The 26,553-nt window shown below is 40.0% G+C and overlaps 2 protein-coding genes across 3 annotated transcripts in view; both read right to left on the minus strand.

Moving 5' to 3' along the window:
• Positions 1–1,353: 1,353 nt before the first annotated feature.
• Positions 1,354–10,859, minus strand: pla2g3 (phospholipase A2 group III). Its single transcript, XM_074617899.1, has 7 exons — positions 10,111–10,859; positions 8,245–8,377; positions 8,021–8,155; positions 5,825–6,423; positions 5,615–5,744; positions 4,115–4,225; positions 1,354–2,318 (listed from the first exon to the last, which is right to left on the minus strand). The coding sequence occupies exons 1-7, from the start codon at positions 10,679–10,681 to the stop codon at positions 2,057–2,059; spliced, it is 1,941 nt and encodes a 646-aa protein (XP_074474000.1). The 5' UTR covers positions 10,682–10,859; the 3' UTR covers positions 1,354–2,056.
• A 4,267-nt stretch (positions 10,860–15,126) lies between these two features.
• Positions 15,127–26,553, minus strand: part of rph3aa (rabphilin 3A homolog (mouse), a) — a 43,132-nt gene continuing 31,705 nt past the window's right edge. Inside the window, exons 4-18 of one of the 2 annotated variants that reach the window (XM_074618043.1) lie at positions 26,177–26,305; positions 25,907–26,036; positions 24,413–24,496; positions 23,608–23,770; positions 20,643–20,843; positions 20,368–20,538; positions 20,050–20,129; positions 18,637–18,711; positions 18,433–18,542; positions 18,218–18,344; positions 18,079–18,132; positions 16,089–16,237; positions 15,699–15,780; positions 15,490–15,586; positions 15,127–15,385 (exon numbers count right to left, since the gene is read on the minus strand). In XM_074618043.1, the coding sequence (XP_074474144.1) occupies positions 15,252–15,385; positions 15,490–15,586; positions 15,699–15,780; positions 16,089–16,237; positions 18,079–18,132; positions 18,218–18,344; positions 18,433–18,542; positions 18,637–18,711; positions 20,050–20,129; positions 20,368–20,538; positions 20,643–20,843; positions 23,608–23,770; positions 24,413–24,496; positions 25,907–26,036; positions 26,177–26,292 (1,773 nt within the window). In that variant the 5' untranslated portion in view covers positions 26,293–26,305 and the 3' untranslated portion in view covers positions 15,127–15,251. Of the gene's footprint in view, positions 15,386–15,489; positions 15,587–15,698; positions 15,781–16,088; positions 16,241–18,078; positions 18,133–18,217; positions 18,345–18,432; positions 18,543–18,636; positions 18,712–20,049; positions 20,130–20,367; positions 20,539–20,642; positions 20,844–23,607; positions 23,771–24,412; positions 24,497–25,906; positions 26,037–26,176; positions 26,306–26,553 lie in introns of both variants that reach the window. The other variant, XM_074618041.1, reaches the window with a different exon arrangement.

The following is a 26,553-nucleotide window of genomic DNA, read 5'->3' on the forward strand; positions in this document are numbered from 1 at the left end:
GTTAGGGTAAAAAAAAAAAAAAAAAAAAAAAGTCATCAGGATTTCTGTAATTTTGTGATGTCACAACTGTACAATATTTTTAGACCATTTCACAAACGTAAACATTATAAATGTGTTCCAGTTTATTTCCTGTTGCAGTGTATCTCAAGCCCCCAGGAAGAGCGACGGTTGACGATCCGGATTTTCGTAGTGGTCAAACGGCGGTACTGGAACTTCCGTGTCCGTCACGTGATGCTGTTGGGCCCAAAAAGACTTTCCCCATAGACTTACATTGGGAAAGAGACGTCTGTAACTCAGCGGATAATTTTTTTTTAGGTGAATCAACTTCCCAGTATGAACACTCTAATAGCCCGTATTTAAAAAATAAGTTTTTAAAGTTGTAAAACACACAAATAGCTGAATCCAGAGTTATTTCCCTGGAGCGCAAGCCGTTGCAACGGCGTGATGTTGGGACCCGACGGCGTGACGTTGGGACCCCGTGACCGAGTCATGTGACCGAGTGGACGCTACGGCGCATGTCCCAGTTGCCCAAGATCCGCCAAGATCCGGGAACTTTTCCAGAAGGAAGACCAGTCATTTAGGCTTCATGCGCCAACTTTGTGATGTCACAACTGTACAATATTTTAGACCATTTCACAAACATAAACATTCTAAATGTGTCCCAGTTTATTTCCTGGTTGCAGTGTATCTGAATGCGTCAGCTGACAGGAAGTAAACATGGACCCAAGCTGTTGCCTAGCAACGCAATTCCGTTGAAATGCGCTAAAACGGAGCGTTTCAGACAGGAGGATAAATACAGACATATTCAGGCAGACAGGATGAGGAAAATAAAGGTTTTTTTAAACATTACAGCACGTAAACAATGTTCTAGTAGAAACACAAAATACAAGTATAAACACAAAAATGAGCACGATATGGGACCTTTAAGTAAAGTTCAAGTATAATCTCAAATATACTTTATGTAATAAGTATACTAAAATCAATGTACTAGTAGTATACTTGTAAGTGTACTACTTAAATACTTCTTGGGAATAAATTGGTCCAATTTGTAGTTTATAAAAGTATACTTTTAAGTATTATATGAACTATACAAGTGAATTTATACTGTTAGTTTACTAGTTATATAGTTGTAACCCACTTTTTAGTTTATGAAAGTATACTTTAAAGAATACTCTCAGTAAACTACTAGTTTATTATTATTATTATTTTACTGCAAGTATACTTTATACTTAAGTAATATAAAAGCATGCTCTCTTATTTTAAGTTTTAAAAGAAGTATACTAGCGTACTTGAATAAACTCCTTTTTGGTAAGGGCAAGGTGACGTTCTTGTGGAATAATTAAATAAACACAGTTTTATCATGTTTTTAAACGTTTACTAGGTCAAACAAACAGCAACAAAACAATACATTATTAACAACATGTGACATTTAATGTCTAAATGGCAGGAAGCAAATAGTAATGTTTAAAACTCTTTACATTTAATATAAATAGTTCAACATTTCAGGAGATATATTCACTTCTTAGTTGATACTCTCGTATTTGTTAGTGAAATATGAAGCTACAGTCAAAATGACAAACTATTCCTTTAAATGTAATAATCAGTTATACATTTCCTCCTCACATCATAAACTAAGTATTTCATCATATGTACAGATATTTACATGATTGTTTTTTCTTACTTAGCTGAGTGAATAACATAATTAGCATCTATCTACAGTTCATACAACACAGTACAAATATACACAAATACACTGAATACAGTGACTTAAAGGGCTTTAAACAGCGGAGTCTGGTTTTATGTTTTATGATGTAAAACGTGCATCAGGAAAAGGGATGTTGTGAGATCAAAGCAGACTTTGGAGGTCAAAGGTCAGTCTGATTGTCACACTGTGAGCAGTATTTATACTCCCACGACTGAATATAAACCTTGTTTTAAACATATTGATGAATATTTCCTTTTTTTTTATGAAGGGAAATGTGATTTTAAAAAAGTGCTGGAATGAAATGAAAATGAAAATAAAGTCTTATTTAGTATTGAACGCTTCATGATCTTCTCACTCAGACGAGTTCTCTCTTCCTCTGATGGTCGGCCGCTGAGCGGTTGTTCTGGTTCTGTTCTGGTTGAGTTTGGGTCGCCGGAGCATCCTGAGACACAGTTTGTGGAGCCTGACAGCTCTGTCTTTCCTCTTGGCTCTCTTCAGGTTTGGCCTCCTGACCTTCAGCGTGACGGCCTGTAGATGGCGACGCTCCTCCACGTCGGCTCGGCTCCTCTGGTCCAGCTGAGGGAACTCTGCTCTCACCAGAACCGCTGTACAGCTGCTCAACAACAGAGAACAAGAAATGCTAGTTTATATCTGATGCTGTTAATAATTAAAGTACTGTATTATACATTTTTGAGGTACTTGTACTTGAGTAGTTCCATTGTATGCTGCTTTATACTTCTACTCCTCTACATTTCAGAGGGAAATATTGTACTTTTTACTCAACTAACCCCACCTAACCCCTAACTCTATTCCTCTAAACTTCTCAGATGTTTCATTGGAACAACTGTTTGAGGTCCAAAGAGGTAAAATTATCCAATATTTTTTTTTTTCATTTGAGAACTTTGGATTTATTTATTTATTTATTTATTTATTTATTTATTTATTTATTTATTTATTTATTTATTATTCTTTCTCTTGCATTAATCCCCATTAATTGGTGGTTGGAAACAATTGGAACTAGTGGTTCAGACTTCAGAGTAACAATTACTAATATATTAAATATTTGTACTACACTTGAGTATTTCCATTTTATTCTACTTTATTTTTCTACTCCTCTACATTTCAGAGGGAAATATTATACTTTTTATTACACTACATTTTTAAATGTTTTAGGTATATTGTCCAATATATTGTTATCGATTAAACCGTTTTGGTTTGGGAACCCTTCAAAAATAACGACTGTGTTTTGACACATATTTCAGATATCTGTGAGAAAGACATTTTCAACTGTTTGAGGTCCAAAAATATAAAATAATAAATAAATTAATAAACAAATAAATAAATAAATAAATAAATAAATAAATAAATAAATAAATAAATAAATAAATAAATAAATAAATAAATAAAATATAGGACTTTTATTGATACTTTTTTGAAATTTGTATTAATATTCTTTTGGGCATTTTTAAGCCTTTATTGATAGGACAGTGGACAGTTTAGAAAGGGGGAGAGAGAGAGGGGGGGGGGGAACATGCGGAAATGGCCTCAGGTCGGATTCGAACCCAGGCCGCCGCCGTTTGGACCCAGCCTTGTTACATGGGCGCCCGCTCTACCAACTGAGCTATCAGGACGCCCTTTTATTGATACTTTAAGTACATTTCACTGCACAATGAGTACTGTTACTACTGATCCTTTTAGTACATTTTGCTGATAATACTTCTGCACTTTTAGTATTTTTAAATGCAGGAATTTTACTTGCAATATATATTTTTTTACATTTTCGTATTAGTATTTTTACTTAGGTAAGGGATCCTATTGTTATATTAAACAAAAAGCAGCTGAATCATGTGATGTGTCTGTGTTTTGTGGGTACATCCCTGTCTGTGTTTGTGTACTATCTGATGTTTCAGTGTTTTGTGAGTACATCCCTGTCTGTGTTTGTGTACTATCTGATGTGCTAGTGTTTTGTGAGTACCTCCATGTCTGTGTCTGTGTACTATCTGATGTTTCAGTGTTTTGTGAGTACCTCCATGTCTGTGTCTGTGTACTATCTGATGTTTCAGTGTTTTGTGAGTACCTCCATGTCTGTGTTTGTGTACTATCTGATGTTTCAGTGTTTTGTGAGTACATCCCTGTCTGTGTTTGTGTACTATCTGATGTTTCAGTGTTTTGTGAGTACCTCCCTGTCTGTGTCTGTGTACTATCTGATGTTTCAGTGTTTTGTGAGTACCTCCATGTCTGTGTTTGTGTACTATCTGATGTTTCAGTGGTTTGTGAGTACATCCCTGTCTGTGTCTGTGTACTATCTGATGTTTCAGTGTTTTGTGAGTACATCCATGTCTGTGTTTGTGTACTATCTGATGTGTCAGTGGTTTGTGAGTACATCCCTGTCTGTGTTTGTGTACTCACATGTTGCCTGCTGTGCAGTCCTGAGGCAGGAAGCAGGACTGAGACACCCGTCCCAGCAGAAGAGTGTGCACTTCGGTCAGCTGTCTCTGTTTAGCCAAAGTCTGGAATAATCTGGGAGGACAGACAAAAACGTCAGAGACCGGCAGAGAGACCGGCAGACATGCCAAAAAAAGACACGGTGTGTGCAGTCATGAGATTGTGATCACGTCCAAGGCTGTGCGATCGTTTGTGTGCAGTTTCAGTGAACTGCCAACGCCACACCTTATGTAACGCATGTGTGGCCTAGTTCTGTGTTGTGAAACATCACACCATGTCTGGCTGGTCTCACACAGAAGTAAAGGTGACTGCACCGCTATCACATCTGTCTGTAGTCTACATATACTCTAAAACAGTACGGTAAATATTTACTCTGGGGGGGTGAAGTCAATGTGTGAAATCTAGACGTGGTGGGACACATTAAACCCCTTAAAACTATCACAACCTGGACCTTTAGAGGTTGTAGTGGGCTGAGGTTTCAAGGTATTGGGAATATCCTGATATCACATGAAACTAGAAAACCTAAGGAATCCATTGGTACCAACCATGTCATGCTAGCTTGTCAGGAAGATCACTAAATAACGCAACGAGTACCCACGAGTCTCCCCTTTACAGACCACTTTATGATAATCACATGCAGTATAAATGTGTTATTTTCGCCTATTCTAAAATGATGTATTTGAATATTTCTGCTTATTGGGGTCCCTAAACAGTCTTAGAATTACATACATTATGTATCACTGTAAAGCTGAGACTAATGTGGATCCAATGAATCCAACTGTATTCATGTGTGATGATGTTAGTCTCCATAGTAACCGTTTCATTGTAGTGAGACCATTGTTTTCACTCACTGTATAAAATGACCTGTGGTGACCTCTAGGATAATCACAGCCTCATGAAACTTTACAAACACAAACTAGAGACCTAGAGCATTCAGAGGATAGGATCTTTCATATATACAATACAATAAGGGGGTTTCTAAGCAGTTTACACAACAGAAGTGCTCGCCGTCCAATAGCTGAATAATGCAATTCTTGCAGAAATCTCCAAATGTCAAAAGTTTTTGAAACCAAATCACAGCATGGCTTTTTCTATGGTGTTCCTCAAGGTATTGGTGTCTTAATGTGGTATTTTGGAGGGATTATTGATAATTTTTATCAATTCTTTATAGGTAAAAATGGTTCAATTTAGCACAAAATCTGTGTAACAAATGGTATCAACCCCCAAATTACAGCAACAACTTTTGAGATATAATAGAGCATGGGGATGGCCATCATATACTTCTATCATAATGAGCTGCATCTCAAATTAATCTCCAGGTTCTCAGCTTTCAGATGATGTACACCACTTCTATGTGACATCTACTGTTGACCTGCTATCGCCCCCTAAAGAACCCTTGTACCCCCTAAAAAAAGACTAAAACGTCTCTATGTGGGTCTCAGAGGCTTCATTGTCTTGATTTACCTGCTGGTACAGTTGCAGTGGTACAGCATCGTGCTCTCTGGGTTGTGGAGACCATATCTCTTCTGCTGGGGAAGGATCTTGTCCTTGCACTCGTCCAGATCCTTGTAGACGGCACATGACAGCTGATTCTCTGTGGAGGGGAAGCATCGGTGTTTAATAATGTCCAGTTCCATTAATGTGGTGTAGAAATAGGAATAGAAATATGAATACCTGTGACGTCCAGCTCAGACAGAGGTTGTTTTTTGACGGGTAAGGTGTTCTCCAGGTCATCTCTCCTCCCAGGTGCTGGTCCTGCGGGTGCCTCTGATGTGGAGGCGGTAACGTTGGTAACGTTGGTAACGGAGGTAACGTTGGTAACGTTGGTAACGTTGGTAACGTTGGTAACGTTGGAAACGTTGGTAACGTTGATAACGTTGGTAACGTTGGTAACGTTGGAAACGTTGGTAACGTTGGTAACGTTGGTAACGTTGGTAACGGAGGTAATGTTGGTAACGTTGGTAACGTTGGTAACGTTGGTAACGTTGGAAACGTTGGTAACGTTGGTAACGTTGGTAACGTTGGTAACGTTGGAAACGTTGGTAACGTTGATAACGTTGGTAACGGATGTGATGGAGGCTGAGGGGGAGCTGGTTGAAGGTGTGGGGACGGTGGATGCTGCAGCAGTGATGGAGTCTGACGTGTTGCTCCCCAGCAGCTCTGTGGGTACGCTGGTGGTGTTGATGATGGAGCTGACCTCTGTTGGGTTGGGAGCGTCGAACAGCGTGGGCGGGTGCACCTCAGCATAGAGCGCCAGTTTAGTCTCTTTACACCTGAAGGTCACAACAGATGTTGGCATTATTTAAAGCAATTGTTTGACATTTTGGGAAATACGCTTATTTGCTTCAATGCAGAGAGTTAGATGAAAAGATTGATACCACTCTACAGACGGAGAATGGTATACATTTTCTCATCTGACTCTCAGCAAGAAAGCCGATAATTCCATCTCGTTCTCATTCCCAGGGCGTCAAATACCGAGGCTTTGTTACCGGCATCGGCGTTCGATACCGCCGCACAAGGCACCCTTTAGCTCCGGTGTACAACGCACTGGGCGTTCTATTAACTACATCCGTGCCAACAGTAAACGCTCCGAGAAAGTGCACCAAGAGTGTGGTGACGGAGACCGCTGTCCGTGTCCCGTGTTCACAACGTTCAGTGTCATTTCACATTTTAAGCCCAACCATGTTGTTTTTTCCTAAACCTAACTATAGTGGTTTTATTGCCAAATCCTGAAGTGACACCAAGGGGCATGAGGAGCGTGACGCCAAAGCCAAGGGGCGTGAGGCCAAAGCCAAGGGGCGTGACGCCAAGGGCCTTGAGGGGCGTGATGCCAAGGGGCGTGAAGGGCGTGACGCCAAAGCCAAGGGGCGTGAAGCCAAGGGGCGTGAAGCCAAGGGGCGTGAGGAGTGTGATGCCAAGGGGCGTGAGGGGTGTGATGCCAAGGGGCGTGAAGCCAAGGGGCGTGAAGCCAAGGGGCTTGAGGGGTGTGATGCCAAGGGGCGTGAGGTGCGTGACGCCAAAGCCAAGGGGCGTGACGCCAAGGGCCTTGAGGGGCGTGATGCCAAGGGGCGTGAGGGGTGTGATGCCAAGGGGCGTGAAGCCAAGGGGCGTGAAGCCAAGGGGCTTGAGGGGTGTGATGCCAAGGGGCGTGAGGTGCGTGACGCCAAAGCCAAGGGTTGTGACGCTAAGGGGTGTGAAGGGCATGAGGGGAGTGACGCCAAAGTTAAGGGGTGTGACGCCAAGGAGCGTGAGGGGCATGACGCCAAAGTCAAGGAGTGTGATGCCAAGGGATGTGAGGGGCGTGACGCCAAAGCCAAGGGGCGTGATGCCAAAGCCAAGGGGCGTGATGCCAAGGGGCGTGAGGGGTGTGATGCCAAAGCCAAGGGGTGTGACGCCAAAGCCAAGGGGCGTGATGCCAAGGGGCGTGATGCCAAGGGGCGTGAGGGGTGTGACGCCAAAGCCAAGGGGTGTGACGCCAAAGCGGCGGTATGTGACGAGTTGGGATGACAACGTGTTGCTTATTCGCGTTCTTGCAGAGAGTCAGATGAGAAGATCGATACCACTCTCATGTCTTTGAGATGTAGTGGAGTAAAAGTATAAAGTATACTGAAATGCTCAAGTAAAGTTCAAGTATGTCAAAATTGTACTTAAGTAGAGTACTTGAGTAAATGTACTTAGTTACAGTCCACCACTGGATGTCGAGGTATTTCAGTGGTCGACCAACCAACATTGTCATCCATAGAGCTGCTAGTGAGGCTAAAAACTCACTGATAAATTCACAAAACGTCTCCATTAAATGTACTGAAAACACAAATAAACACAACCCTATGTACTCCACAGCGTTACTTAATAAATAAGAACTTGACTTACATGCCAAACCAGTTCCTCTCAGTACACTGGAGTCGGTGGGAGAACTCGAAGCAGTGCATACTCAGCAGGTTAAAGAAGGTGTATCCCACCACGCCGGAGATGCTGTCGTTGGCCTCCATCAGACAACGGTGAAACCTGCAACATGCATCAGCATCTTTCAGTTAGAAAAGCATCAAAGAAAACACAGCTGATATGGATGTTATTTAAGTTATTAAACTCCCTACTTGTTGTCACAGTCACAGTGAGACATGGTGAAGATGTTGCTGTTGAAGACACCGAACCCGGAGTGAAAGGACAGGATGGTGTCTTTGCACTGGTCGTGTTCACGGCAGCAGCTGTCGGTGTCTGAAAACACGCCTGCAGGAGACGAGGTTATTAGGTAACACATCATTTTACAGGTCTGCAAATTTCATGGTAATTAGGTGATAATTAGAAAGTAACCTATTTGAAATTTCTTTGTAAATTACTGCCAAATTACCCCAATATTTACCTCAACATACTTTATTATAAACATGATTTAATCTGCACTCTTTCCTACTTTGTACCACAACTATTGCACCACAACTTCCCTCTGAATAAATAAATAAAGTGATAAGTTATCTTGAGTTATTTAATGACCAGATTTCATAATGTTGTTGACATAGATGAGTTTTTTCAGGAAAAGGTGAAGCAAACAGTGATAACAGGTTGTTTGAACAGTGAGTTAAAGGGACACGGCGTGATGACGATGATTCAACAGTTGTATCATTTCTCTTGTGTAAATAACTTAAAGCTACCATGAGGAGGTTTTTACCAGTAGTAGCACTATTCCACTGGTCTATAGGTGGCAGTAATGAGTCAGCAAAGACAGAGAAGAAGACGAACCAGTCAACATATTCTCACCAAGGCTGTCAAAGATAACGCGATAACAACGCCACTAATTTCTTTAGCGCATTAACACAACTTATGATTTTTAGGTTGTATTGGGCTCATATAAAGCTAGAGTGAATAAATACTGGTATCATATGAAACTAGAAAACCTAAAGAATCCATCGGTACCAACCATGTCATACTAGCTTGTCACAAAGGAGGTTAAATAACGCTCCAAACTTACGCTAAATTTAGGTAAGGAAAGTCCGTCATGGCCATGTTCAAAGGGGTCCTTTGACCTCGACGATTAATCACGATTATATATTTTAATCGATTGACAGCCCTAATTCTAATACAACGGTTATTATTATGTTAGGAAAAGTTATTCTGCATTTTTCGTGCGTTTTCCTACGAATGTCCAGCGCCAATTTCCTCTCTAGTCTTTTCTAAATAAACTTCCGTCTCCACAGCAAACAACTTGGTTAGGTTTAGAAAAGATTGTAGTTAAGTTACGCCACACCGGAAGTGGCGTATCTTAAGTAAGGGAAGTTATGTGACAAAAACTACTTAGATAACTTTAAGAAAAGATCACAGTTTGGGTTAAAATAACCCCGAAAGTGGCGTTACTTAAGAACGCAATCTAAGTGACAAATAAATCGACGTTGACTTGTGGTTTCATACGAGACACAAGCAGCGTCCTTCTGAGCGAAAGTCTGGTGGGTTTTTTATGTCTTTTTTGTCCTCCTCCCTATGCGGCGTTTGTTGCTCTTTATACTTCCTCCTTTATGATTACGTGGATTACATACGAATTGATTTTGTGGGACAAATTACAGTGCATTTACTTTATGAACGGTGTATGAGAACAGCCTGAACCGGTAAACATGGATGTAAACAATCCAAAGTTTTACGAGAAAATAGGTTTTGGAAATGTTTCACATGGAAGGAAACATCGACAACATCTCAAAGATCTCAAAGATTCACACGATGTGTTTTGGTGAGAAACATTTTATGTAAATTAAAACATTATCGTGTGAAAACTCTGCAGGGCATCTTTAAGAACACATTAAATATGAGAGGTTTGTAGCAACGATGCCTCCTCATCATACCACAGCAACAGATGAGGAGCAGAATCACAATCAGAATCACAGACCAAATGGAATATGGATATAAAGACTATTTTTTTATAATCAAAAGAAATGTAATCATCTGTTAACTTGGAGTAAAGTGTGAAGCCAACTTACCCAGATCTTCATATGATGGCGCCTTGTTGCCAGATCCGCACCACAGAGTCCCTGGCACGATGAAACCTCGCTTTACACGCCGATGGCTCCTCTTGACCTCTGACCTCTCAGCTTGACCTTCAGCCTGAATGCTCCTCACCGGTGTCTTCTCCTCTGGAGAGGCCACAGAGACGCACAGCTCCTCTGCCTCCAACATGGACTCCACATCCAGGTTTCCATTTAAAGGGTGATCGGAGGAGAAGTGGTGCGTTTGCTCCCGGCACAGAGACAGATAGTTGTGGATCACCGCCGCGTCGTCGCTCCACGAGCAGCTGAGCAGACTGGCAGAGGACCAGGCGCTGTGGTAGAGGCGCACAGATGGAGATGGAGATGGAGATGGAGATGGAGATGGAGATGGAGATGGAAAGGACTGGCGCACAAAGCTGAGGTGCACTTCTCCATTAGGCAGAACTTTAGTCCAGGAGCAGAGGACGGAGAGGACCGAGGCTTCTGCAGAAGCAGTCCGGTTCAGCAGCAGCAGCAGCAGGGAGGATGTTAACATGGCACAGAGGAGGAGAGAGAGGTGCGTCATGGTGGAGCGTTGCAGAACAGCAGCTGAGTGAGAGACACTGAATGATGCGTCCACTGACTGAGGACTTTATGAGACAGATTGACAGACCGCAGGTCGGTTTTAAATGAGAAGGGGGGGGTTAAAATAAACACAACATCCAAATGAGCTGGAATCACGTGACCTGTCGGTTCAGTCAAACATCACTCCTCTCTTTATCTCTCCCTCTCTCTCTCTCCCTCTCCCTCCTCTCTCTCTCCTCTCTCTCTCCTCTCTCTCTCTCTCTCCCTCCTCTCTTTATCTCCTCCCTCTCTCCCTCTCTCCCTCCCTCCTCTCTCCCTCTCTCTCTCCTTCTCTCTCTCTCTCTCTCTCTCTCTCTCTCTCTCTCTCCCTCCTCTCTTTATCTCCTCCCTCTCTCTCTCTCTCCCTCCCTCCTTTCTCTCCCTCCTCTCTCTCTCCTCTCTCTCTCTCTCTCCCTCCTCTCTTTATCTCCTCCCTCTCTCCCTCTCTCCCTCCCTCCTCTCTCCCTCTCTCTCTCCTTCTCTCTCTCTCTCTCTCTCTCTCTCTCTCTCTCTCTCTCCCTCCTCTCTTTATCTCCTCCCTCTCTCTCTCTCTCCCTCCCTCCTCTCTCCCTCTCTCTCTCCTTCTCTCTCTCTCTCTCTCTCTCTCTCTCTCTCCTCTCTCTCTCTCTCTCTCTCCTCCCTCCTCTCTCCCTCTCTCTCTCCTTCTCTCTCTCTCTCTCTCTCTCTCTCTCTCTCTCTCCTCTCTCTCTCTCTCTCTCTCTCCCTACCTCCTCTCTCCCTCCTCTCTCTCCTTCTCTCTCTCTCTCTCTCTCTCTCCCTCCCTCCTCCCTCCCTTCCTCCCTCCTCCCTCCCTTCCTCCCTCTCTCTCATTCTACCTCCTCTCTCTCTCCTTCCTCTCCTCTCTCCCTCCTCTCTCCCTCCCTCCTCTCTCCCTCCTCTCTCTCTCCCTCCTCTCCTCTCTCCCTCCTCTCTCTCTCCCTCCCTCCTCTCTCCCTCCCTCATATCACTGAGAGTGACCATGACTTATTGATCAACACGCACCCAAATGCCAAATCGGTTTATCAATCTACAAATGTGACTAATATATTGATAAGAGACCGCTGAGAGTACAAACTTCAATTAAAACGTAATCAATTTATATTGATTTATGAGAGACGAGACAAACAGCCGACTGCATGTCAGGTCCACTCCAGACCACAAATAAGAGACACAAGATGTACCACTTTAATAACACAGTTCATTAAATATATCATGTATTAATATATATTAATATTACGGCTGTCAATCGATTAATCGCACATTATTTATCTGTTCAAAATGTACCTTAAAGGGAGATTTGTCAAGTATTTAATCCTCTTATCAACATGGGAGTGGACAAATATGCTGCTTTATGCAAATGTATGAATATATTTATTATTGTAAATCAATTAACAACACAAAACAATGACAGATATTGTCCAGAAACCCTCACAGGTACTGCATTTAGCATAAAAAATGTAAAGGGGAGACTCGTGGGTACCCATAGAACCCATTTACATTCACATATCTGGAGGTCAGAGGTCAACGGACCCCTTTGAAAATGGCCATGACAGACTTTCCTTGCCTAAATTTAGCGTAAGTTTGGAGCGTTATTTAACCTCCTTCACGACAACCTAGTATGACATGGTTGGTACCGATGGATTCATCAGGTTTTCTAGTTTCATATAATACATACTTAACAAGCACAAGTGGGTGTCTGGGGGTCCTCCTAAGAAATGACGAGCGTCAAACACTTCATTTTCTGCATTCTGGTGAAATTTTCTGTAGCCTAACTTTGAAGCCTTATTTAGCCTCCTTCTTGATACCAGTGGATTCCTTAGATTTTGTAGTTTCATATGATACCAACATCTTAAAGACAGTAGGATTGATCAGTTTTTTGTGCTTGAGCACCCCGAGAAAGAGTCTAAAATCACCAATATATAAACATACAGTATATTAAAGAGAAATCGTGTGAAAGTTTCGATGTAAACTATGAAAACTTCAGTTTCATCAGGAGGTCAAGTATGTTATTTTGAGGTCACTATTTACCTACCACTGTTATAGAACATATTGATGTGGACTTAATGAATTCGTCCGAGAATGAAGATGACATTGAATGCTTCTGTTTTTAGTCCAGAAAAGTTGTTTCATCACTTTGTAAATGAATGTTAAGGTCATGTTTCTTTAGAGAGATGTTGCTCCCTGAAGGCAAACATCAGCTGTTATCATATTATTACTGTTCTTTATTGACAGGAGGTCGTGACAGGAGAGACGGGGAGGACAGAAAAAGCTGTGACGGTCTCTTATCTAATGTAAAACCTGGAGGATTTTGCTCCTTTAAAGGGGAACTGCACCAATTTTACATATTAAAAGGACCAATATGTAATATATTTACTGTGATAAATCAGAAAATGACCATGATATGTCGTCAGAGATAAGGAAACTGAGATACTGGCTTCTCTGACAACAGTGTTGCAGCCAGTATGTCCTTAAAATGTCCACTCCAGTCCAGAACGTCTGCTTTTGTTCTGGCCGGTGTGATCCCCTCCACGGACCATTTCAACACCTCGTTGCCACATATGAAACAAACTGGCACACAAACAGCCTTCTGCAGCCACGGAGAAGCAAGCTAACGGACTGGATCAACAGAGATAATGTTAGATTCTTCCCAGAAGCTCACCTTCCCACACCGTGTCCACGCTGAATATGCACTTCTGTTACGTCATGTAAACAAACCACATACTGTAGGCTACCGATCAGCTGTGAGCTCCAGATCAGACTGGAGACGTAACCATAGCTTACTTTTTTTTTTTTTTTTTTAAACAGAAAACACACGTTTAATATTGTGATATTTACTGGAGATGACGTACAACAGCAAGTAGGAAACTTTCAGGTGATCTCCCTCCGGCCACCTGCCTCCTGATTAAGGTTTTTGTAGTGAAATGAGGAGGTATCGTATCAGATAACTCTTCATTTCAACTTCACCAATCAGCCGCTCCTCGTCCGTTGAGAAAATAGAAACAGCTGGGCGTCTGACAAGAGTTCAGCTCAAAACGGCGTGCCACGGCGTGCCACGGCGTGCCACGGCGTGCCACGGCGTGCCACGGCGTGCACGGCGCGCTGCGTCGCTCACGGCCAGGACTTTCCAATAAAAAAAAGGACATGCTCTTAAGCACAAGACCTGTAGGATAAACTTCTACCCTTACAAAAAAGAAGTAAGTAAGTATAGTTCAAGTATACTTTATGCAATAAGTATACTAATATCAATGTGCTAGTAGTATACATGTACGTGTACTACTTCAATACTTCTTGGGACTAAACTGGCCCACTTTAGTTTATAAAAGTATACTTTCATATTACATTCCCTCTAGATTTTGTTTGTGAACCCAGGGGGAGCGGCGGCCTCCAAATCTGAATTTGGCCTCGGGCACCAGAAGGTCTCGAACCGGCCCTGTTGGGAACCACTCATCAGGACGAACACCTGCTTCCTGACACTTCACAAACAAGTTACTAGAATAGGTTTGAAGGAAATTAAGCACCGTTTGGTCAAAGTATAACTTCATACTGACAGTAAAGTCAGCAAAGGATTGATTCCTATCATCGTCTCCGACCACACGAGGTGCAGACGTGAGCTTTAAGCTACTGCACATTTACAAGTAGGTTATTTCTGTTCTGCTGTCTGGAAGTCCGATCAGCTGTTTTGATTGTTTGTTCTTTTTTGTGAAATATAAATGTTTGCGTTCCTGTGAGGCCTACCTATCTTTTGATTTATCTCACTACTGATGAGAAAAGGTAGATTACATCTTCAAAATCCAAGAACAGACTTTTCAGAGTGCAACAAGTCCGTAAACTTTCACCCACTTGGACAGAAAGTAAGTACAGTTTTATCAAGAGGAGTCAAAGTTCACAGAATTCTCAGCCGCGTGTCCGTCGGAGCTGATTGGTTCAAACCTCGCCTGATTCAAGCAAAGTTTCCTGCCATGTCACAACAAGCAGAAAGGGCAAAGGAAGTGCCATGATGTCTTTATTTATTGTGTGCTACAATATGACATGCATCAATATGAATACAGAGAGCAACATGTTGGTTATGTAGCTGAAAACACCGATAAACTGGCATCAAACGTGTTTCTGGAGGAAGTGCGCTTAATCAAATTTGTTCTTCATAATTAAAACGTCATGCAGAAGCATTTTAGGCCGTTGGATTTCTCCAGAAGAGAATGAATTTGTTCAATCATCTGCATTTAATATTTACCATATGCATGATGCACAATAACACGAGTGAAATGTTTTGTTGATGCAAGCACTCGAACGACGTGGTCACACAGATCAGCTGATAACACGTTACATCCCGTATGACAGGAGGAGCACAGATCAACAAGAGGGCAGAGACAGAAAAGTGGGAAATCCCACAGTGTAATAGCCTTACACTTTGGGGATGTAAAAGCAAGAGGATAATATCTGTCTACCTGTGCTCACTGGAAGACAATATTCTACAGTGGGGGGGGGGACGACGATACAGAAATAAAATACATAGAAGAGGAGAAGAAGATGTTTTAGTCATCAAACTGGACGGTGTTGTCATTTAGCAGAACATGCCAGCGCTCGATCTTCTTGTCTTTGTTCTTGAGGCATTCGTACCAGTGCTTCAAACACTCTCCTTTAGCCTGGATGCCCAACTGACATCCTCCTGGAGGAAGACAGACAAATCAGCATTCATATCTAAAAAGAGTTGACGTTGGACAAAATGGATAAATACATGGACGAGGAAATGTGATTACGAGACACACTCACCAATGAAATCATTGGATTTTCCCATGTCGTAGTCCCAGACTGAGATGTCAAGAGTTTTCTTGGCTAGCTCGCCATGCTTTATTTCATAACCGAACTCCTGAAACACAGTAATGAAACATGAAATGGTATTACAAAATCTAACACTGAAATCTGGGTGAGAAGAAGTTCGGTATGTACAAATCGAGAAAGACAGTTTAGAAAGAACTGACCTCGTTAAACTCTGGATTCAGGGTCTTCTTTTTGATCTGTGTCTTGTTTTTAGCTTTCTTCCCCATATCTGGTTTCAGACATCTACAGAACAAGATGATTGTTATATTGTTAACAGATAATCAAACACAAGTAACATTTGTTGTCTAAACTGCAGGAAGAAAATATCCCCAAATAGTGTGTTTAAAGTGACAGTTTGTAACTTTTTAAGCGTATAAATGTAACGGGTCGGGACACATGCGTGCTCGCATATGCGCGTTCGCGTGTAGCCGCTGCCTCTCTTCCTCTGCCTGCTCGCCTTCACTCAGACAGCCAACACTAGGCAGTGTGAGTGAATGTCGGACTATTCCTTTAACCGTAATCTGGAGGATTCAGCTGAGTGGAGCACGTACACTTTGACGAACGGGTCGGAGTATCCGTTGGAGTCCATGGCAGCCAGGTGAGCACAGCGGACCACGCCTACCATCAGACGACCCAGCTGGCTGTTGTACGTCAGCGACACCAGGATACGCCCCCTCTCCTCTGAGTCCTCACCTTCATTCTGCTGCACACACACACATATACATATATACTGCATATATATATATATACATAACAGATACCACACATGCACACTAAGTAACAGTATTTCATTTCACTGAGCCGAATGCTCCTTTGCCCTCTGCACGTATCTGGAGGGATTACACAGTGATTATCATAATATCTACTAATGGAGGATAATGTACGTGCTTAAGGACTAAATGATCTACATTATGCAATACGGTTAACTTCATTTGCATTAACATTTTCTACATTACATTAACAAAATGACCGTCTCTAATTACTTTCTGACTTCCCTTTCCTGTCTGTGGCTCTACTGAAGATGTAAGTCATGAATGAATAATATAGTTTCATGTTTAAAAAAAGGCTCAGTGGTTTCCTAAAACAGCTGCTCTCTGTAGTTTGGACTATCAGCTCTGTAAAGGAAGACGTAAAACACCTTAAAATGGACCAAATAAGATTAAATAATCCTTTAATTTATACACTAATTTACATATTAATATTAAAATATCTGACAAATTTATTAACCGACAATTTTAGGGTTTATGTTATCATATTATTATATAGATATTATAATATATTCAGGTGCAAATTAATGATAATATAAGGGATCTTTATACAGTAATCAGGTATTAGATACACTAGATGTAATATATACATATATATATATATTATATTATATTATATATATATATATATATATATTATATTATATATATATATTATATTGTATTATATATATTATATATATATATATATATATATATTATATTATATATATATTATATTGTATTTTATATATATATATATATATATTATATATAATACTATATATATATAATACTATATATATATATATATATATATATATATATATATATATTTGTATAAACCTTGTCCCCCGTTTATAAAAATTAATTTTAGTGTGTGTGTGTATATATATATTTTTATTTTATTTATTATTTATTTATATATATATATGTTTATTTTATTTATTAATATATATTTTTATTTTATTTATTATTATTTATTTATATATTTTTATTGATTTCATTTACTTTGTTTTAGTCCCTCTTATGTGTGCGGAGAATGTGTTCTGTGTTGAGGGTAAGTTGGAAAAAAGGGTACATATTCGTATTATGATCCTTAAATTCTTGACTGTTTGACCTTTTGAAAATCAATAAATAAACTTTAAAAAAAAAAAAAAATAATTAAAAATGAAAACCCCTTTAAGGTATAAATTATCTAACGGATGCTTTTGTGCTATTTTGGTCAATTTTAAAAGAGTTTTTAATCAAACAATTAGGATTTGTTGGGGACTATTTTCAGCGGCGGATTAATCCACGTGGTGCTCTAGTGAGTATTAGTGAGTGGTCTCTTTTCCCCAAATTGAAACCTGTAAACCTCATCGTGTGGAACTCATCGGTATCATTTGTATGTATCGTAACATGAGGCCAAGGATTGCTGTGTCACTACAGAATGAGTTCCCAACATGAGGGACTAAATGTAGACTGAGAGCGGAAACAGTGAATATTTCTGATGAAGAAATGTAATGTGGATCGATCACATCCGGCTGATATCTGATCTGCTTAATAAGGTCAGTATCGGATTAATGCATCCTTACAGTCGGTCCACAGAGGAAGAGGAGTCATCAGGCTTTGTTAGGAGATGCATTCACTGTTGGTTTTGGTCTTAATGGGCTTTGTTATCCTTTCATTCATCTGCTGTTCTCCCTTTACACTTCTTTAAATATACACAAACTAAGCGGATGTCTTTGAATCCAGCAGAGAAGTGAAACAACATCTAATGCACAGTAGTGTGAGATCCATGTGAGGGTCTTACGTCATCCTCATAGACAGCCATGCCACGAGCCGGTCCTCCCACAGCCTTCTTCACCTGTACAGAGAGTATTACATTTCAAATAGGTTACTTGCTAATTATCCAGACCGGTAAAATGAAAGTAGTAAGTTGTTGTTCTCACCGGGATGGCTCGCTCTAAACAAACACTGAAGCTCTTCTTCTGGTTAAACTTGAGTTTCTTCAGAGCGACTCGCGTCTCTCCGATGAATTCATTGTGTCCAAACTTGTCCTCGTCACTCACCGACAGCCTGAAGACAGACAGCGTGCCCCGGTGAATCTCTTTTATATAATAATTAATATAACACACAGCAGGAAGAAGGTTGAGGTTGATCTCACCGGAGAGTTTTGCGAGACATCTCGTCGTCGGTGATGCCGTGGTAGACCAGCGTCTCGTTCCACACCGGGTTCAGAGTGGTTTTAAGTGTCTTGGTGCGAAGCTTGTTAGACTGAGAATAAAGAAATTAAAGATTATCACAGCTTTAAATGGTGACCACAGCGTTTCTAAATCAATGAGGTTATAATAAAATAACGTGATGGTACCTTACTGGCTCCGGGTAGGAGGTGCAGCTTCACATACGGGTCAGCGAGTCCGTTTGAGTCCATCGGCTTTAAACCCTGAGAGACACATGAAGACAAATGATGGTGAGAATCAGCACGAGATGAAGTGTTTACGTGTTTCTCTAAATATCTGCACAGATTAAATGTTCTAATATATTCCACGTTTTATTGCTGGACTGCAAAAAAGTTTCTGCAAATCTAATTTACTTATTGGATAAACCTCGTTTTGTTTTGTCTCGACTTCTCTTGTCTCTTCTCGTCTCGTCTTTTATTGTCTTTCCCATTTTGTCTCGTCTCGTCTTGACTCTTCTTGTCTTGTTTTGTCTCCTCTTGTCTCATTTTTTCACATCTTGTCTTATTTTTAGGGCCGTCAATCGATTCAAATATTTAATCGTGATTAATCTCATGATTGTCCAGAGTTAATTGTCATTAATCGCAAATTAATCAGAAATTTTTTATTTGTTCAAAATGTACTTTAAAGGGAGATTTATCAAGTCTTTTAGTGTACTTTACTGTTAACTGGGTACTATTGTTGTACAACTAGTCGTGTATTTATGCATATTTCTGTTGACATTTAATCCTCTTATCAACATGGGAGTGGACAAATATGCTGCTTTATGCAAATGTATGTATATATTTATTATTGGAAATCAATAACAACACAAAACAATGACAGATATTGTCCAGAAATATGCATAGCCCAAGTATAATAATAATATAGCAATAAAACCACAGCTGATTATGACTGAGACAGGATAACATGCTTAAAGAAATCAGGAATAAACTGGAATAAATCGCAAGAGATTGCCGATATCGGCCGATACACATGCCAATATGGGAATAAGAGAGTAACGGCACTTATTTTATATAAATAATGTATTTATTAATTATTTAATAATTTATTTTTTTCCACTTCATGCACACACTTGTCTCGTCTTTTCACGTCTTTTCTTATCTTTTTTTGCCTCGTCTCTTGTCTTTCCCCATTTTGTCTCGTCTAGTCTAATCCCATCTTGTCATGTCCTCTCTTTTTTGTCTTTTCTTGTCTTGTCTTGTCCTCACTTGTCTCATCTTTTCCCGCCTTTTCTTGTCTCGTCTCGTCTTTTCTTATCTTTTTTTGCCTCGTCTCGTCTTTCCCCATTTTGTCTTGTCTAGTCTAATCCCATCTTGTCATGTCCTCTCTTTTTGTCCTTTCGTCTCATCTTTTCCCGCCTTTTCTTGTCTTGTCTCGTCTTTCCTAATCTTTTTTCACCTCGTCTCGTGTCTTTTCTTGTCTTTCCCCATGTTGTCTCATCCAGTCTTGTTTTGTCTTTTCTTGACTTATCTTGTCTCATTTTGTCCCGTCTATCTTGTCTTGTCTCATCCCGTCTCCTGTGTGTGTGTACATGGGTTTACCTTGGCTTTAACGATGCAGCAGTGGAGGGCGTGGTTCTCCTGCTCGTAGAGGAGGCTGAACTCCAGAGATCCCAGAGTGGCTGCAGGAATAAAATCACAGGAACACGTCAGACGTCTGAGAGAAAAATTGAATCTGAACTGTTTGGAGAAACCAATTTCCCTCTAAAGCTGATAAACATTGATTTGTTGCTCTTCATCGCTCCACCGGGAATCTCTTTCTCTCACGGCTGCAGGCACAATTTATATCATTCAAAGTGAAAAAGTAAACATGTGGGACTGGTAAAGATGCTGTCAGGTTCTATAAAGCAGAGGTCTTACTGGCGTCGTCTGAGTCGTAGTCGTCCTCTTCTTCTGTTCGATCCGGTGGGGGTCGTGGGGGGGCGGCGTTGTTGACCGCTGCATTCATTCTGGCTGCAGGAACAGGTGATGAAATGGAGCCGGAGACAACAGGTTGTCTGTTTTCCTCCACAGCTGGAGGGGTCTCCACATCTGCAGCCGGAGCAATCAACACTGTCTGAAACGTCTCTTTATAGGTTGATGTTAAATCTTTTGAACGTTTGGGTTTATTCATAGAAGGAGCAGCGTTGTTTTACCTGAGGTGGGGGCGACCTGCTGCGCGACGGCTCGAGGTGGTTTGGAGGCTAACACATGTCTCTCAGTCTTCATTACAGCTGCTGGACAGGACGGACTCTCATTATAGCTGTCAGCTGTTGTTCTTGCTGTCTGCTCCCATTGTTCTGATCCACAGGACGACTGCTGCTGCTGCTGCTGCTGCTGCTGCTGCTGCTGCGGCTCTGAGGACACAACACCACAATATCACTGACACCACAACAGGAACTATTGTTGCTGCTGCTAAAGGCACAGCAGCGGTGGAAGAAGTACTCAGATCTTCTACTTAAAAGGACCAGTGTGTAGCATTTCAGGGGAATATTCATAACTATGTTTTCTTAAGTGTATAATCACATGAAACTAGGAATCGTTGTCTCTTGCCTCGTCGTGCCCTATTGTTGTGTCATTTCTTGTCTTCTCTCGTTCTATCTTGTCTCATCTTCTCTCATCTTGTCTTGTTTTGTCTCTTCTTGTCTCATTTTGTCTCATTTCGTATGTGTATGTGTCACGTATCAGTAGCCCAGAACGAACAAACCAAACCTGAAGGCCACCGTAGTTTTCTGACACGCTTGTGAAACTGCGGTAACGTGAGATCATGGATGTATTAAAAGAACTGGATACAGCGTTGGAGGCGGGGTCCCGGTCAGTCCTATGAGAGCTGCTCAGTGGCGCATGAAGCCTAAATGGCTCGACTTCCGTCTGGAAAAGTACCCGGATCTTGGCGGAGTGGCGTCCGAGATGATTGACGGAGTAGCGTTCGCTCGGTCACATAACTTGGTCATGTGGTCCCAACATCACACCGTCGTCATGGCTTGTGCTCCAGCCTCGGTCTGGGTCTCACTCACATGAACGGAGGAAGGGAAATAACTCTGGATTCAGCTATTAGTGAGTTTTACTCTAGGACTATTAGAGTGTTCGTACTGAGGAGTTGATTCACCTCAAAAAAATATTATCCGCTGGGTTACAGACGTCTCTTTCCCAATGTAAGTCTATGGGAAAAAGTATTTTTGGCCCAATTGCATCACGTGACGGACACAGAAGTTGTAATACCGCCGTTTGGCCACCACGAAAGTCCGGATCGACGACCGGGCGCTCTTCCTTGGGGCTTGCGTGAAATACAGAGTGCAGAACCGTGGTACCGCCAGCCGCCGCCTGATGTCCGTTGCTCCTAATGCCGGGTACACACTACACAAGAATCAAGCTAATTTTTGGGGCCTGATTCCTCTCGATTACATCCACTTTAAGTACATTTTGCTGCCAATACTTCTGTACTTCTACTTAAGGTTTTGAATGCAGGATTTTTACTTGTAGAGGAGTAACTTTACCCTGCTGCTTTTACTTCAGTAACAGATCTGAACACTTCTTCCACCACTGCTCCAGTCCTTTTCAATAAACTATATTTGCATATTCACACAGGGGTATTTTTGTATGTCATAAAACATGTCAGGAAGGGATCTTAACATTTCTGTCAAAGGTAATTTAATATAAAAATATATACAATGGTGTCAGCTCATGCAAAGTCCTTTGTATTAAACTATATTTGCATATTCACAGAGGAGAAGGAGTGGATTTAATAGCAGTATATAATATTCAGAGCAGAGTGTCAGGAAGGGATTCTTAAATACATTTCAGTCAAAGATAATTTAATATAAATATATATGCAGAGTTTAGTCGATAAGAAGAGGAATTTAAAATCTATTCTTTATGAACAGCTACTTTTGGTAGTGATGAGTAAAATCTGCATTATGTAGAAATACCCAGCATGCAACAGCTGCCGGACTGAGGCGAGCATAAAGACGGAGTGAAGAGATGATTTTCTTCATTTCACTGAATGACATGATGGATGTTGGCACATCTCATTCTTTGCATATGACTTTCAAATTTCTGAATTTAGGTCAAAAGTGACGCCACGGCGTTTACAGCAGGAGCTAACAGACTGTGGCACGTTGTGTTTGTGGCGCCTCGTGTTCTGTAATGTCATCAGACATCTGTGTCCTGTGGCGAATGCGTTGATGATTATGTTTTAATTAAACATGAATACCATAATTTGGATTTTTGTCTTTGCAGCTTTATTTACTACCAATTACTACTACTACTTTACTGGATCCACTTTAACTGTACCTGAACTTAAGATAAATGATAAATAACATGATCATATCTTTTATTTTACCGAGTAGGAATACGCTTACTGTTGAAGCAGTACTGGCTGTTAGTATTCGAGTGTACTTCAATAAGTATACTGTTATACTACTTTGACAAGATATTTTTAAAAATTCTTACATCAATCCATCAAATGTAAAAGTACATGAAAATCTAATTTAATTTTAATTAACTTTTGTTTAAACTGATCAAAACATTTAAATGAAGTACACTATCTTGTATTGTTTTAAATATAATTAACATGTAATGTACATACATTAATTTTCAATTGAAGTAGTATTGCTTATTATTATTATTAGCATATTTATGTTAAATACACTGAGGTACTAGTACTATTAAAATGAATAATACATGCTAATGGCAAGTTTCCTTGTATAGCAAATAAAATAGTATTTTTAATTAATTATTTTTAATTAATCTTAATTTTTATTAATTAATTTAATTAATTAATTTAATAAATAATTTTTTTTGGCAGTTAAATTTAGAAGAAAAATAAAAATGTGCTTCAAAATTAATTAAGTATACTCAGGGTATATTTTAGTGTACTTTACTGTTAACTGGGTACTATTGTTGTACAACTAGTCGTGTATTTATGCATATTTCTGTTGAATATGATCAAATTCGACATGTTAGAAAAAAAATAATAATAATATAAATAAAATGATAATAAATAAATATTGATATACAATATAAACATAATATATATAATAATATAAAATAAATATAAAATATAGAAATATATATAAAATAAACAAATATAGAAGAAAAAAATGTCTTTGTATAAAGTACCATATCCCCGATGATGTGTTGTAGGTTCCTGTGGTCCGTCGAGGTCTCCTGGACCAGAACTGTTCTCGATGCTGGACTGTCGAGATCTGGACAGAGGGAGGGGGGCAGGCAGACCCTGATGGACTCTTCCCTTGAAGAACCAGGCTCCTGAACGCTTCTGGACCTGCAGGAACACACGGAGAATTCAGATAGAAAGGTGGCTCATAGTGGACTGTGTTTCTTTGTGTGATTGTTTGATGCATAAATATATTGAAAGATTAATAAACTGATTTGATTTAACTGGGAACAAAAACTTTATTCTTCACTCCTTAATCCAATGATACAGACACTTGACCACTTTGTATTTTGCAGCATTACAGAGCAGTTCTTCTGTATGACTGACAGCAGAGAGCATTTATTTAAAGAGTCGGTCTCCCCGGGGCAGAGACCTCAACAAACTGCAGTGCCATCATCAAAACAGCATTGTACAACCGCATCAGTGAGAGAAACAGAAAGCAGACCTTATTCTTCATGTTTCATATTGATCAAAAACCACTATCTGTATTTCTTTAAGAATTAAAAGCTGTTGAAATAAATCCTTTTTTTGGGGGATTATTGAGGAGGTGTCAATGGAAGGTAATTTTCCAGGTCACTGGACAGTGAAATGCAGCTCTGTGCTAAAAAAGATGAGTCTAAAAGCTAGAAAATGGTTCGTATCAGAAGAAGAAGCGTCTGTTCTGGTGGCGGATGAACGACATAATGGCATAATTTGGCCCCGTGATTTTATCAAACCCACTCTGTTCTTCATCGCTCCTCATCTTCTCACCTCTTGCTGTTCATTGCAGATTCTGCACAGCCACATAGGACTCGTCCTGCTGTTGCTTGAAATCCCACATTTGCTGCATATGTGCTGCAAAAAGAGATAAATACAAACATAAGACCAGTGGTGGAGGATGCATTCAGATCCTAATACCACACTGAAATACACTGTTACAAGTAAAAGCCCTACATTGAAATTGTTCCTTCAGTAAAAGTATTTGAGTATAATCAAGAAAATGTAGTTAAAGTATTAAAACGGTGACTTAATTTTTAATAAAGTAATTATTACTCATGCATAAATGTAAAAGCAGGATTTTACTGTTGTAGTTGGTTGAGGTGGAGCTCATTTTGAACTATTAATTGTTTATTATATATATTATAAATTATTATTTTCATTATGGATTATATATGGATAATTCCTTAATATTATTTTGTGTAATTGTGTGATTAAATTGTACAATAATTCTACTGTACAATACTCAATAATACAATAATACTGCATTTATACTATGCATTTCAATAAATATTATTTAATTCTTATTTATACTATTCTTGCATTTATATTTAACACACTTAATAGATCCCACTTCTCAGCATTTATTTAATTATCTATTTACTCTCTGTATTTATTCATATTTCTATTTCTCATTTCTTATTTTTCTTATTTATTTATATTTATATTATTATATATATATTATATATATATTATATTATATATATATATATATTATATATATATAATATATATATATTATTATATATATTTATATATACTATATTGTAGCATTATATACATAATTTACATCTTACATGCTCCTTTATTTCTATTTTCTTTTATATCTTTATACTTTTATTATGGCTGTTCAATCGATTTAAATTATTTAATCGCAATTAATTACAAATTATTTGTAAATTTTGTATCTGTTCAAAATACAGCTTAAAGGGAGATTTGTCAAGTATTTAATACTCTTATCTCTCATGTTGATAAGAGTATTAAATACTTGAGAAATCTCCCTTTAAGGCATATTTTGAACAGATAAAAAATATGCAATTAAATGTTTAATGCAATTAAATGTTGAATTCTAGTGAAGTAGAAGTATAAAGTGACATGAGAAGAAAATACTCAAGTATCTCAAATTGGTACTAGTATTAGTGCAGTACTTGAGTAAATGTACTTAGTTACATTCCACCACTGCAGAAAGGGATAATCCTACATAGATCTTGATGGCAGGTGCACGGAGCACATACGTATATCTTACCGTTCAGTGAGCATTAACCTTTACTTAGTTATTGGGAGCAACAAGAAGCAGAATGTGGAGCATGAGACCAGGAGATGCAGAGTGTATGTCAGTACATGTTAGTGTATGGCCCACTGGGCGCTTATCGCCATAGGAAACCTCTCAGGAGCTACACAACACTATAGAAAACATAGTAAACAGAAATCCTCTGAGGACTCTTCTCTTTCCTTGTTGAAGCAGAAAGAACACAGATATCCACCTACTTTATTGCACTGCACACAGAGGACAGCTGTGACCGCCTGTGGTCCGAACGACGCCCCACACAGCAGACAGTGCGACTGCCCGTCACCGCACGCCGTCTGCTTGATGTTATTCAGGCGGCTGGAGAGACGCCTGAGAACATAAATACATGTAAAGCACAACAAAACTTGGCACAAGTTTTACACCAAAAAATCATTCAACTCAGCGAGCATCTCCGGTACGCTGGACTGATGTGACTCTGTAAAACAGAAAACAATAGTTTTCCATCTCACTCAATCCTCTTATGCTCCGTGGCCTCCATCATGGCCGCACGAGCCAGTACGCCGTTGATGATCTCCTTCTCCTCATCCGTGAGCTCCTCCCCTGGGGGGCCGCCAGACATGTTCATCGTCCACCCGATCCTGGACCCAAAACACACACACACACACACACACACACACACACACACACACACACACACAAATAGACACGCAGAGTATAAGTGGCATGCAAAGTAGAAACGTAGCTCAGCCCCAAAAAGGCCAGTGACTCCAAAAAGTGCATCACTAAAGGAGAGCGAGACACTAAAGTCAGAGGACGGGAGCACAGCTGGAAACATTCTGGACAACGCTGAGCAACTGCAAACACTGTCACACACGGTCGCTCACTA

The sequence above is a fragment of the Sebastes fasciatus genome, chromosome 19 (genome assembly GCF_043250625.1).
Source record: "Sebastes fasciatus isolate fSebFas1 chromosome 19, fSebFas1.pri, whole genome shotgun sequence".
Taxonomy (NCBI): Eukaryota; Metazoa; Chordata; class Actinopteri; order Perciformes; family Sebastidae; genus Sebastes; species Sebastes fasciatus.